General features: G+C 49.6%; 1 protein-coding gene across 2 annotated transcripts in view; it reads left to right on the top strand.

The window, feature by feature from the left end:
• ZC3H3 (zinc finger CCCH-type containing 3) overlaps positions 1-13523 on the top strand; it is a 143135-nt gene that overhangs the window by 88748 nt on the left and 40864 nt on the right. For both annotated transcript variants that reach the window (XM_069854758.1, XM_069854756.1), the window contains exons 6-7: positions 11078-11159; positions 12609-12764. In XM_069854758.1, the coding sequence (XP_069710859.1) occupies positions 11078-11159; positions 12609-12764 (238 nt within the window). The remainder of the gene's footprint in view (positions 1-11077; positions 11160-12608; positions 12765-13523) is intronic.

The following is a 13523-nucleotide window of genomic DNA, read 5'->3' as shown; positions in this document are numbered from 1 at the left end:
TTCAAGCCTTTGGTTTTGGGATTGCTCAATCTCTTGCCCTTTTTCAGTACTTCAGCTTCTTTGAGCTCAGTCCCTTGGTTTTGGGATTGTTCGATCCCTTGACTCCTTCAAACTCAAGCACTTGTGTTTGGAATTGCTCAGTCTCTTGGCCCTTTAGAGCTCAATTCTTCAGCTTCTTTTTGCTCAGTCCATCGATTTTGGGATTGCTCGGTTCCTCAACCCCTTCAATCCCACTGCCTTGTCTTTGGGATTACTCAATTCCTTGGCCCTTTTAGAGCTCAATTCTTTGGCCCCTTTTGAACCCAGTCCTCTGTCTTTGGTCTTATTCAGTCTCTTGCTCTGTTTGAGCTCAAGCCGTTGGCCCCTTCTGAAAACCTTCCCTTGTGTTTGGGATTGCTCAATCCCTTGAACCCTTCAATCTCAATCCCTTGGTTTAGGGATTACTCAATCTATTGCCCTTTTTGAGTTCCCTCAGCTTCTTTGGGCTCAGGCCCTTGGTTCTGGGAGCACTCAATCCCTTGGCCCCTCCAATCTCAACCCCCTGTTCTTGGGATTGCTGAATCCCTTACCCTTTTTTGTGCTCAATCCCTTGACCTCTTTTGAACTCAGTCCCTTGTCTTTAACTGAGATTGCTCAATCCCTTGGCCCCTTCAGTTTCACTCCCTTGTCTTTGAGATTGCTCAATCCCTTACTCCTCTGGAGCTCAATCCTTTGGCTCCTTTGAGCTCAATCCTGTGTCTTTGGGATTGCTCATTCCTTTGGCCCCTTCAGTCTCAAATCCCTTGTCTTTGGAATTGCTCAATCCCTTGGCCTCTTCATTGTCCCCATCTTGTTTTGGGATTGCTGAGTCCCTTGGCCCCTTCTGAACACATTCCCTTGTCTTTGGGATTACTTGATCCCTTGACCCCTTCAATCTCAATCCTTCGGGTTTAGGATTACTCAATCTCTTGCCCTTTTTGAGTTCAATCCCTCAGCTTCTTTGGGCTCAGGCCCTTGGTTTTGGGATCACTCAGTCCCTTTGCCCCTTGAATCTTAATCCCTTGTTTTTGCGATTGCTGAATCCCTTATACCTTTTGAGTTCAATCCCTTGACCCCTTCTGAGCTCAGTCACTGGGCTTTAGGATTGCTCAGTCCCTTACCCATCTTGAGCTCAATCCCATGAACACTTTTGAACTCAACCCCTTGTCTTTGGGATGGCTCAATCGCTTGGCCCCTTCAGTCTCAATCCTTTGTCTTTGGGATTGCTCAATCACTACCCCTTTTGTCCTCAATCCAATGGCTTCTTTGGGCTTAGTCACTCATCTTTGGGACTGGTGAATCCCTTGGCCCCTTCTATGTCAGTCCATCATCTTTGGGATTTCTCAATCCCTGGTCCCCTTCAGTCTCAATCACTTGTTTTCAGGATTGCTCAATCCCTTATGCTTTTTGAGCTCAATCCCTTGACCCCTTTTGAACCAGTCCCTGGTCTTTCAAGTTATTCAATCCCTTGGCCCCTTCAATCTCACTCCCTCTCTTTTGGGATCACTCAATTCCTTGGCCCCTTGAATCTCAATCCCTTGTTTTTGGGATCCCTCAATCCTTCAGCCCTTCCAATCTTAGTTCCTTGGCTTTGGGATTGCTCAATCTCTTACCCCCTTTGAGCTCAGTCCCTTGGCCCCTTCTCAACCCAGTCCCTTGTCTTTGGGGTGCTCAATCCTTTGGCCCTTTCAGACTCAATCCATTTGTTTGGGGACTGCTCAATTTCTTGCCCTTTTTGAGTTCAAGCCCTTGGTTTCTTTGAGCTCAGTGCCTTGCTTTTGGGATCGCTTTATCCCTTGGCCCCTCCAATCTCGATCCCTTGTCTCTGGGATTGCTCGGTGCCTTAACCCTTTTGAGATAGAGTTGTTGACCCTTTTTGAGGTCAATCCCTTGTCTTTAGGATTGCTCAGTCCCTCACCCATCTTGAGTTTAATCCTTTGGCCCCTTTTGAACTGAGTTCCCAGTCTATGGGATTGCTCAATCCCTTGGCCCTTTTGAGATTAATTTCTTGACCCTTTTCAAGCTCAGTCCCTTGGCTTTAGGATTGCTCAGTCCCATACCCATCTTGACCTCAATCCTTTGGCCCCTTTTTAACTCAGTCCCTTACCTTTGGGATTGCTCAATCCCTTGGCCCCTTCAATCTCAATGCCTTGATTTCGGGATTGTTCAATTCCTTACTTTTGAGCTCAGTTCCTTGACCCCCTTTGAACCAGACCCTTGTCTTTCAGATTACAAAATTCCTTGGCCCCTTCAATCTCAATCCCTTGATTTTGGGGTCACTCAATCCCTTGGCCCCTTCAATCTCGAGCCCTTGGTTTGGGAATTGCTCAATTTCTCAGCCCTTTTGAGCTCAATCCTTCGGCTTCTTTGGGCTCAATCCCTTGCTTTTGGGATTGCTTGATCCCTTGGCCCCTTGAATCTCAGTTCCTTGTCTTTGGGATTTCTCAATCCCTTGCCCCTTTTTAGCTCAATTCCTTGGCCCCTTTGAGCTCAATCCCTTGCTTTGGGGATTTTCAATCTCTTTCTTACCCATTTTGAGCTCCATACCTTGACTTTGCACCACTAGATCCAGTAGTGATGGAGACCTGAGCTTGCAGAGCTCAAGAGATGCTCCACAGCCGCTGCTCCGGGCTCCTTGCAGGCATCTGCTTGTACAACAACATCAGTCCCCATAATTGCTTCATAATTGAGGTGGTTTCACTTAATAAAACACTCATGACCACCTCGCCCAGGGACACACACGTTCCTGTTGGGACCTGAGGTGCAACCAGACAGGAGAATACGGAAAACTGCTCCCGTGTAGTGGCAGCTCATCCCTTGTTTTGCTGTTACCTTCTGGAGAGTGAGGGCTTCTGCTGTCCGGTGAGGAAAATAAATTACCCCCAGCAGCTGCTAGTGCTGATCATCTGAAACAGGGGAGCCCACTTAAATGAATAATAATTAAAGAAATAAATTTCCCTGAGTGCCAGCCTGAAAACTTTTTGTTCAGCAAGAAAAGCGAAGGAGAGCCTTGCAAAATGAATCGCTCGGCTCTTGCCGGAGGAGGCTGCCTGCACTGTGGCGGGCGATGCAGGGTTATAATGGGATTTATTAAAGGAACTGGTGTGGTTCAAGGAGGCCTCTTCCTGGGTGCCAAGGTCATACAACAAATGGCAAAAACTCCTTCCTTGATGAGTGAACAATAATGGGAAGCTGGGATGACCCCATTATGGTCACTCCTGAGTCAGAATCATAGAACCAGAGAATGGTTTTGGTTGGAAAAGACCTTTAAGATCATCGAGTCCAACAGGTGATCCAACTCTGCTAAATCCACCGCCAGACCATGTCCCCAGGTATGACATCTTGTTGTCATTTAAACACCTCCAGAGGTGGGGATTCAACCACCTCCCTGGGCAGCCTCTGCCAGAGCTTGACAGCCCTTTCAGTGAAGGAATTCTTCCTTAATATCCAGCCTAAATCTCCTCTGCTGCATCTTGAGGACGTTTGCCGGTCCTGTCTCTGGCTACCTGGGAGCAGAGACCAACCCCCACCTCACCACAACCTCCTTTCAGGGAGATGTAGAGACTGATGAGGTCTCCCCTCAGCCTTCTTTTCTCCAGGCTGAACAACCGCAGGTATCTCAGCTGCTTCTCGTAACCCTTGTTCTCCTGACACTTCCTCAGCGATGTTGCTCTTCTCTGGACACTCTCCAGCCCCTCAATGTCCTTCTTGTAGTCAGGGGCCAAAACTGAACTCAGGATTGGAGGTGTGGCCTCTCCAATGCCGAGTCCAGGGGCACAATCACGTCCTTGGTCCTGCTGGCCACACTATTCTTGATGCAGGCCAGGATGCTGTTGGCTTTCTTGGCCACCAGGGCCACTGGTGGATCATACCAGATGATGGAATATCAGATAATGGAGGTCATTGTCTACCAACTGCAGTTGCTTGGGCAAAGCTCGGATTGTTTCCTTCCTCATGTAAGAGTTCCATAAGTTATTCTTGATTTGGGGCAGTTAAAGCAGGCAGAGAGAGTTGGGCTTACTCAGCCTGGAGAAGAGAAGGCTCTGGGGAGACCTTAGAGCAGCTTCCAGTACAGAAAGGGGCTCCAGAAAACCGGGGGAGGAGCTCATGATCAGGGAGTGCAGGAATAGGACAAGGGGGTATGGTTTTCAGCTGAAAGAGGGGAGATTGAGATGAGATCTTAGGAAGAAATCTTTCCTCTGAGGGTGGGGAGGCCCTGGCCCAGGTTGGCCAGAGAAGTTGTGGCCGCTCCCCGTGCCTGGAAGTGTTGAAGGCCAGGTTGGGTGGGGTTTTGAGCAGCCTGGTCCAGTGGGAGGTGTCCCTGCCTATTGCAGGTGGTTGGAATTTGGTGATTTAAGGTCCCTTCCAACCCAAACCATTCCAGGACTCTGATTCTCTGGGTAGCGATGCATTTAGTGGTTTCCTTTGTCCCCAAGGAAAGTGACCTGCATGGCAAGCCCAGGCCATCAGCCTAATGATGCCCTCACCCTCTTACGCTTCCATTGGCTCCGATGCAACTTTCCCCTTTTTTTTAGGCTATTTCAGCCTTTCCAGGATATAAAAAATAAATTACTAGCTCAGATGCGCAAACAGACCTTTCCACATGATGAAGTCCTGGCCCCTGAGCTGTGCCCTAGGAGCAATAAAGCCCTTCCTAAATAATTAAGCAGGTAATAATTAACCGTGTTCCCTCTGTGCGATATTTGCAGCCGATTTGTAACGCGAAGGAAAATTTCAAATGTCCTTTTCCGTGTGCATTTGTTGCATTGCAAGCTTTGGGGCGAGGGGGAGGTGAGCAGGGGTGATGGAGCTGGATGGAAGCCTCCTGCTCCCCATGAGATGGAACCAACTGAGTGTACTTCATAGAATCATGGAATGGGTTGGGTTGGGTTGGAAAGGACCTTAAAGATCATCCAGTTCCAACCCCCTGCCATGAGCATGGACACCCTGCACTGGATCAGGTTGCTTCAAGCCTCATCCAACCTGGCCTCCAAACCTCCAGGGATGAGGCAGCCACCTCTTCTCTGGGCAGCCTGGGCCAGGACCTCACCACCCTCACAGGGAAGAAGTAGCTTTTAAGATCTCATCTCAATCTTCCCTGTTTTGAGCTTAAAACCATTTCCGCTCATCCTATCCCTGCACTCCCTGATCAAGAGCCCCTCCTCAGCTTTCCTGGAGCCCCTTCAGGTACCAGAAGCTGCTGTAAGGTCTCCCCGGAGTCTTCTCTTCTCCAGGCTGAACCACCCCAACTCTCTCAGCCTGTCCTCAGAGCAGAGGTGCTCCAGCTCTCAGATCATCTCCATGGCCTCCTCTGGACCTGAAATAAAAGGGTTCTAATTAGCATAGGTTTGTTGTGGTGGGCTGCAGCATCCGATGCACTCGTCTTCAACACATTCTCTGGTTTTGGAGCTTTTGGCATGGATAGATTGTGCCTTTTCCCCCTCTTTTTCTGTCAAAAGCTGGAATTCCAAGCAGGAGGCGTACGCTGTGGAAAACACCGCGGTCTCGCTCGGCTGTGAATTCCTTCAGAGGAGCAAGGAGGAAAGAAAAAAAAGGGAGTTGGGCTGGAGCCCCCGCTATTAATCATAGCTGTAATCATGCATTTAATGAACATGACAGCTCCCGCTCCCTCCGGAGCGACGCGCCTGGCTTAGGTACAACAATCACTTCTCGACGCTTGAGAACGCCGCGAGCCGCCGGAGCAGCCGGTGTCAGGTTGGGATGATGCATGAAGAGAAGGGGATAAAAAAAAAACCCGTTTACCACGGGCTGTGGATTTCCTTACAGATGATGCGCTTGGAAGCGGCTGCATCATTAAGAAGAAGAGCAGAGAGAGAGAGAAAACCACCTGTCCCTTACGCAGGGTATAAAATACCACGCCTGACGCCTCTGCGGTGCGTGTAATCCGTTAGGAAGCCCTTAATGTGCAGTTCCCGACGCTCTTCCCAGCAACTTTGCTTCTTGCCTGTCCTTTTTATTCCCTCCCCATCTTGTTCTGCTGCCTCTGAGTGTGCACACAGGAGGTTCTTGCTCTGCTGCTCATTTCAATCCCGGCAGTGAGGGATTTCTTTGAAGTGTAACGTGGAATGTGTGAGTTGCTCTCATGTTCCAAAAGTTTTGCTTTGTCCCGATGCTCTTTCCTGGCTAGAGAGCGACTGGGGAATGAGGACGAACTTGGAAGGGGAAGATTTAGCTTCAACGGTAGGAAGAAATTCCTGCTGAGTTTGGGGAGGCACTGGCACAGGCTGCCCAGAGATGTTGTGGATGCCCCATCCCTGGAGGTGTTGAAGGCCAGGTTGGATGAGGCTTGGAGTAACCTGATCCAGTGGGAGGTGTCCCTGCCCATGGCAGTGAGGTTGGAACTGGACGATCTTTAAGGTCCCTTCCAACTCAAACCATTCTATGACTCTATGATTCAACTTTTCCTCTCTTCGTTGTCATTTCAGTCCTCCAAAAAGGCATCAAGACATGAAATGATGTAGCCCAGAGAAGTCGTGGATGCCCCATCCCTGTAGATGTTGAAGGCCAGGTTGGATGGGACTTCTAGCTCCTTGTTCCCAACCCACGTGTTGCAGTTCATCTTCTGGCCTCGCAGGAGACCAGGTGAAAGATGATGGGCATCATATCAGTGCCATGGTGCATCCCCCAGCTCTTACACTGAAGTAGAAACAGTGTAGAAGACACAAAAGCTTTAAGAAAATTGAGGTTGTTCTTTACTGAGGCTTAGTTCAAGCTTGTAAGGACGCACTGTTGAAGTTGTTTCTTCATCTGAGCAAAGTCTTGGGGAGCTTCAAACAGCACTACAAGGTTAAAGGTGTTTGAAAAGCTCATCAAGTTGCTTTCACTATTAATCTAAGAATGCTAGGAGGATCAGTCTGCCCCACCTGCCCCAACCCTGGAAGTGTTCAAGGCCGAGTTGGATGGGGCTTTGAGCAACCTGATCCAGTGGGAGGGATGGCAGGGAGTTGGAACTGGATAGGTTTCGAGGTCCCTTCCAACCCAAATCTTTCTTTGATTCTAGATTTGGGACTGGCATCTGTCCTGCAAAATAGAACTGTGTTCTATAAAGTCCAGTCTGAACCTGCCTTGGTGTTACTTGAGGCCGTTTCCTCTCGTCCTATCACTTGTTCCTCGGGAAAAGAGATCACCACCACCTCACCACAACCTCCTTTCAGGGAGTTGTAGACAGTGATGAGGTCTCCCCTCCTTTCTCCAGGCTAAACAGCCACAGCTCCCTCAGCTTCTCCTCATTACCCTTGTTCTTCAGCCACTAAATGCTTACAGAGCCTTGCTTACATTTAAACTTCTTGCATGATGCAAAAGCTTCTAAAAATACCATCGCGTCGGAGCCTGGGTTTCCTCCTTAAATCTCAGTTGAAATGTGTAATTATGGAGCTTCTTAACTGGCACTGTTAAGCAGCCACTGGCCTGTCTCCTCCTGGGTAAATATTTAGATGGTTTTGTAATAGTTCAGAGAGGATTTACATGTGGAGTAGTAGGTAATCACAGAATCATAGAATTGCTAGGTTGGAAAAGACCTTTGAAATCCTCAAGTCAGCTGTACCTGTCCACTACTAAATCATAGCCCTGAGCACCTCATCTCCCCAGCTTTTAAATCCCTCGAGGGATGGAGACTCCACCACCTCCCTGGGTAGCTGTTCTAGTGCCTGAGAACCTTTTTGGTGAAGGAATTTTTCCTAATGTCCAATCTGAATCTGCCCTGGTGCCACTTGAGGCCATTTCCTTTTGTCCTATTGCCTGTCACTTGTGAGAAGAGACCAACACTTGCATCGCTACAACCTCCTTTCAGGGATAAGATCTCCCCTCAGCCTCCTCTTCTCTAGGCTAGATAAACCCAGGTCCCTCAACTCCTCCTCATAACCCTTGTTCTCCAGGGCCTTCACCAGCTTCCTTGCTCTTCTCTGGACACGCTCCAAGACCTCAATGTCCTTCTTAAGAGTGAGGGGCCCAAAACTGAACCCAGGATCTGAAGTGCGGCCTTACCAATGCTGAGTCTAGGGAGACAATCGCTTCTCTGCTGCTGACCATGCTGTTTCTGATCCAAGCCAGGATGCTGTTGGCCTTCTTGGCCTACTGGGCCACTGCCAGATCATGTTCAGCTGCTGTCGATGAACACCCCCAGGTCCTTCTCCTCCAAGCAGCTTTCCAGCCACTCTTCCAGCACTGGAACATTGTATGGGTCGGTTGTGTCTCCAACAGATGAAGAGCATGCCTGAAGAGTTTCTTTACCACCTGCCAGACTAATGCTTTGCTAGACCTGGATGGTTGCATCTCATCCAGGTTTTACTGTGGGTGGGACTGGCTCTTGCATGGTTAAACTGCCTCCAAACTGTGAGTCTGTAACAGAAGATGGGCATCTCCCTGTAACAGGAGATGGACATTGCCTGTCCATGTGTAATGGCATGAAGAAGCGTCCCAGGAGATAAAAGCTGGGGAAATCCCCTCCAAAGTTCTTGCCCTGGGTGTATTTTTGCTCTGTATAAACTAAAACTCAACAACACGAGGCCGTTGCACCCTTGATTTATTTACTTCTCTGTTTCTTTAGTGATTCCTCCTTTCTGGCCAAGCTTGAGTTCTCAGGCTGCCTTAATGAAGAGATGGGACACAAGAATGGGAGCGCGTTCATACCCCGGAGTCCAATTTTATGCCCGGCTATTAAATATTTAAGAGAGCTCGTCTGCTGCCCTGGAGACCCTGTTCCTGGCATAGCTTGTCCTGCTGAGCTTGCTTGAAGAAACATTAAACCTAATTGCAAAGGGCTGAGAGATGCTCTGTCCCTTCTCTAATGGCTTTGCTTTGGGTCTTTCTCCCTCTGTCCCTTGGGACGTCAACCTTGCTGGAGTGCCTTGGCCTCTTAATCTAAGAATCATAGGATTGCTAGGTTGGAAAAGACCTTTGAGATCATCAAGTCCAACTGTCCCTGTCCACTACTCAATCATAGCCCTGAGCACCTCATCTCCCTGGCTTTCAAATCCCTCGAGGGATGGAGACTCCACCACCACCCCAGACAGCCTCTGCCATTGCCTAAGAGCCCTTTCCCAGTAGAAGTTTTTCCTAATGTCCAATCTGAACCTTCCTTGGGGCAACTTGAGGCCATTTCCTCTTGTCCTATTGTGTTGAAGAAGAGACCAACACCCACCTCACTACAACCACCTTCCAGGCAGTTGTAGCCAGTGATGAGGTCTCCTCTCGGTCTCCTCTTCTCCATGCTAAACAACCACAATTCCCTCAGCTGCTTTTCATAACCCTTGTTCTCCAGACCCTTCACTGGCTTTCTTGCTCTTCTCTGGATGCGCTCCAGCGCCTCAATGTCCTTCTTGGAGTGAGAAGCCTAAAACCAAAACCTGGATTCAAGGTGTGGCCTCACCAATGCCAAGTCCAGGGGCACAACACAATCCCATGTCCTCACCAAGAGATGCTCTGCAGCACCTTCAGAGCGACCCAAAGTTGATGGGAATTTAGTGCTGAAAACGACTTGAAAAAGGTGCTCCTACAGTGAGGCAGCTCTGGAACAAGGGGGTAGCCATAAAAAAAGAAGACAAAAAAACACCCTCAGAGGTGGCTCAAATGCTTGGTTGATACTCAACACTCTTGCGAGCTCAACTGAGCTCACGGCAAGCTGGAAGGCACTTGCCGCTGAGTTCCACAGAGCTCGCTCGATGCCTCTGATGGACAGGCATGTGGCACCCGTGCCGGCATCGCGCCTGCGCCACCGCTTGAGTTGCAGAGGGAACAGATGGGGCTTTGCCGATGCCGGCAGCCCGAGTGACAGCTCGCGCGCGGGGAGAGCGTGGTGCCGCGCTATCAAATTCCACTCACTCACTCCCCAACACGCCCGGGCTGGCAGGTGAGTGACTGAGCTGCTCTTGTACCACCTGGAAAGCTGAGATACAGCCGTGATTTGCAGTTCATGCTTTCCTACGCTAGTCAAGGACAATTTAATTACGTTCCTGCCTTCAGCTCTGGAGTCCTCAGCACAGGAAGGACACGGATCTGTTGGAGCGAGTCCAGAGGAGGCCACGGAGATGATCTGAGGGCTGAAGGACCTCCACTGTGAGCACAGGCTGAGAGAGTTGGGGTTTTTCAGCCTGGAGAAAAGGCTCCGAAGAGACCTTAGAGCAGCTTTCCAGTATGGAAAGGGGCTCCAGGAAAGCTGGGGAGGGGCTCTTGATCAGGGAGTGCAGGGATAGGACAAGGGGGAACGATTTGAAGCTGAAAGAGGGGAGATTTCGATGAGGTATTGGAGGCAAGTGCTGGGCTTCCCCTGCAGGGAGTGGCCAAGCCAAGTGTGGAAATTTGCTGAGTTGCCCAGAGTGGGGTGGCGAAAGTCCCTACTGTGTTTAGAGCTGGAAAGGAACCCTTTGCTGTGGCCACTCCAGAGGTGCCGGCAATGTAGAGGTCCATAAAGAACATCCTCACCCATCTGGGCTCTGGGAACTTCTTACTGTGGGTCAAGCAATAAGATCATCAGTCCTGGAATGTTTTGGGTTGGAAGGGACCTTTGAAGCCCATCCAGTTCCCCCTCCTGCCATGAGTGGAAAAATCATAGAATCATAGTTTGGTTTTGATTGGAAGGGACCTTAAAGCCCATCCAGTTCCAACCCCTTGCCATGGACCAGGCTGCTCAGAGCTCCATCCATCCTGACCTTGAGTGTTTCCAGAGATGGGGCATCTCCCACCTCTCTGGGCAGCCTGGACCAGGATTTCACCACCTTCAACCTAAACTATTCCTTCCTTCGATCAGTCTGAATCTCCCTTCCTTCAATTTAAAACCATTCCCCTTTGTCCTGTCACAACAGACCTCATGAAAAAGTCCATCACCATCTTTCTTACCGGCCCCCTTTATGTATTGAAAGATCCCAATAAGGTCCTCCCAGAGCCTCCTCTTCCCAAGGCTGAAGAACCTCAACTCTCTCAGCCTTTCTTCAGCCCTCAGACCATTTTTGTGGACCTACAGTACCGAATGATGCATGAATTCCTGCAAAATTTCTCAGTTTTGACTGAATTATCTCTTCTTTTCTTCTCTGTTTTCCAACAGCGAGGTTGCTCTGCACACCCAGTCCTGGCTTCTCTCCATCCACTTGCCTCAACAGATCAACTTCGAGCCGCTACATCGCCAGGTCTGTACTTGCTGGGAGGAATGACATCCTTTTCCTGTGGATGCTGCATGTGATTTATGCTGGGGGGGGTGACGACAGTGTGGGACGTTGCTATTTAACCAGCTGGTTAACTGGTGAAGCTCTGGCTGCTGCTTTTCTCCTCTCCTCTGCCTAAGAGGTGATTTTAAGCTCAGCAGAAAGCCACGGTTCTGCTTGGAAAGTGTTACACAGGTTGTTATGGATGGCAACTCCTTTCTGTGGTCATAAAACATAGAATCCTAGAATGGTTTAGGTTGGAAGGGACCTCAAAGCCCATCTACTTCCAACCCCTTCTGTCCACCTTCTGCTGGATCAGGTTGCTCAAAGCCTCATCCAACCTGGCATTCACCACCTCCAGGGATGGGGCAAGCAGGACTTCTCCAGGCAACCTGGTGCAGTGTCTCTATCACTTTTTGGAGGAGTGAAATGACAGCAAAGAGAGGAGAAGCTGAATCATAGAATCATGAAATGGTTTGAATTGGAAAGGACCTTAAAGCCCATCCAGTTCCAACCTCCCTGGCAGGCAGGGACACTTCCCACAAGATAAGGGGCTCCAAGCCTCATCCAACCTGGGATGGGACAGCCACGACTTCTCCAGGCAACCTGTGCCAGGACCACCCCACCCTCACAGGGAAGAATTTCTTCCTCATATGTCATCGCAATCTCCCCTCTTTCAGCTTCAAACCATTCCCCTCGTCCTGTCCCTGCACTCCCTGATCAAGAGTCCGTCTCCAGCTTTCCTGGAGCCCCCTTCAGTCCTGGAAGCTGGTTCCACCTTCTCTACACCATCCCCCTCAGAAGTCACAGAGGACACTATAATCTCCCTTGTCCTTCTCTTTGCTGCACAAATCAGCTTGTGGCCTCTGCTCAGATGTCCTGTGCTCTAGCATCAGCCACCACGGTGTCCTCTACTGGAGGCACTGCCATCCATCAGTGTTCTACTGGGAGCTCCAAACTGGACCAAGTGCCCAGCTGTTGTGCAAGAGCCAAACAGAGGAGGTAGATCCCCTCCCTGATCCTCCTGGCTGCATTCCTGCTCTAGCCCAGGATGCGGTTGATGTCATCAATGCAAGGTGACCTAGCTGACTCCTGGGTACTTGTTGTTCCTCAGGGTCCCTGTGTTGTCTTCTGCAGAGGTGTTTCCTAGGCAGTTGCCCACAACCTGACCTTCTGCATGGAGTTAATACCAAATCCGGGTGTTGCCTGGGAGATTGACCTCATCTTGCAGATTCTTAAAAACTGAGGATGAAGTTGGACAAAAATCAAAAAGACCAAGGAGCTTATGGCCTAGCATGAATATGTGATGAGACAGTGGGATATTCTACGTGGAACTTGGGCTTCCCTGTGATTTCAAGTACCATTGACCTGTTTTCTCTATGTTATTGTTGAGTTGGAGGTGATACCTGACCTTCTCTTTCTGTCTTCTTTTAGCCGTGCTGTTCAGCGGAGTTTGGCCATCATTCGTCAAGCCAAGCAGAAGAAGAAGAAGAAGGAATATTGTATGTACTACAACCGCTTCGGCAAGTGTAATCGTGGACAGAACTGCCCCTACATCCACGATCCAGAGAAGGTGGCTGTCTGCACCAGGTATGGGTGGACAACAGCCATGTGCTTTGGCCCATTGCAGTAGAGTGGGACATGGATTGGCTTTGGTGCTTGCTCATAGAATTATTAAGGTTAGAAAAGGTCTTTAAGATCATCAAGTACAACCCTTAACTCACCACTGCTCTGTTCACCACTAAACCACGTTCCTAAACACATAGAATAGAATCATAGAATCATTAAGGTTGGAAAAGACCTTCAGCCCAACACCACCGTGCCTACTAAACCATGTCCTGAAGTGCCTTGTCTACACGTTTTTTGAACCCCTCCAGGGATGGTGACTCCACCACCCTGGGCAGCCTCTTCAAGGTTTTCACCACTCTTTCAGTAAAGAAGTGTTTCCTAATTTCCAACCTAAACCTTCCCTGGTGCAACTTGAGGCCATTTCCTCTCGTTCTGTAACTTGTTGCTTGGGAGAAGACACCAACATCCACCTCTCTGCAACCTCCTTTCAGGGAATTGTAGAGAGCAATGAGGTCTCCCCTCAGCCTCCTTTTCTCCAGGTGAAACAATCCCAGTTCCCTCAACCGCTCCCTGTAACATTTGTGCTCCACACACTTCGCCAGCTTCGTTGCCCTTCTCTGGATGCTCTCCAGCCCCTCAATGTCCTTCTTGAAGTGAGGGGCCCAGAACTGAACTCAGCATTTGAGGTGTGGCCTCACCAGTGCACTTGAGAACCTGTCCTGACCATGCATCAGCTGATTTCTTCCAGCAGCATTTCTCAGATCTTCTCGGATCCATGCA

This window comes from Phaenicophaeus curvirostris, chromosome 3 (genome assembly GCF_032191515.1).
Source record: "Phaenicophaeus curvirostris isolate KB17595 chromosome 3, BPBGC_Pcur_1.0, whole genome shotgun sequence".
In the NCBI taxonomy this organism is placed as follows: Eukaryota; Metazoa; Chordata; class Aves; order Cuculiformes; family Cuculidae; genus Phaenicophaeus; species Phaenicophaeus curvirostris.
The sequence above is the reverse complement of the archived record's forward strand: the minus strand, read 5'-3'. Positions and strand labels throughout refer to the sequence as shown.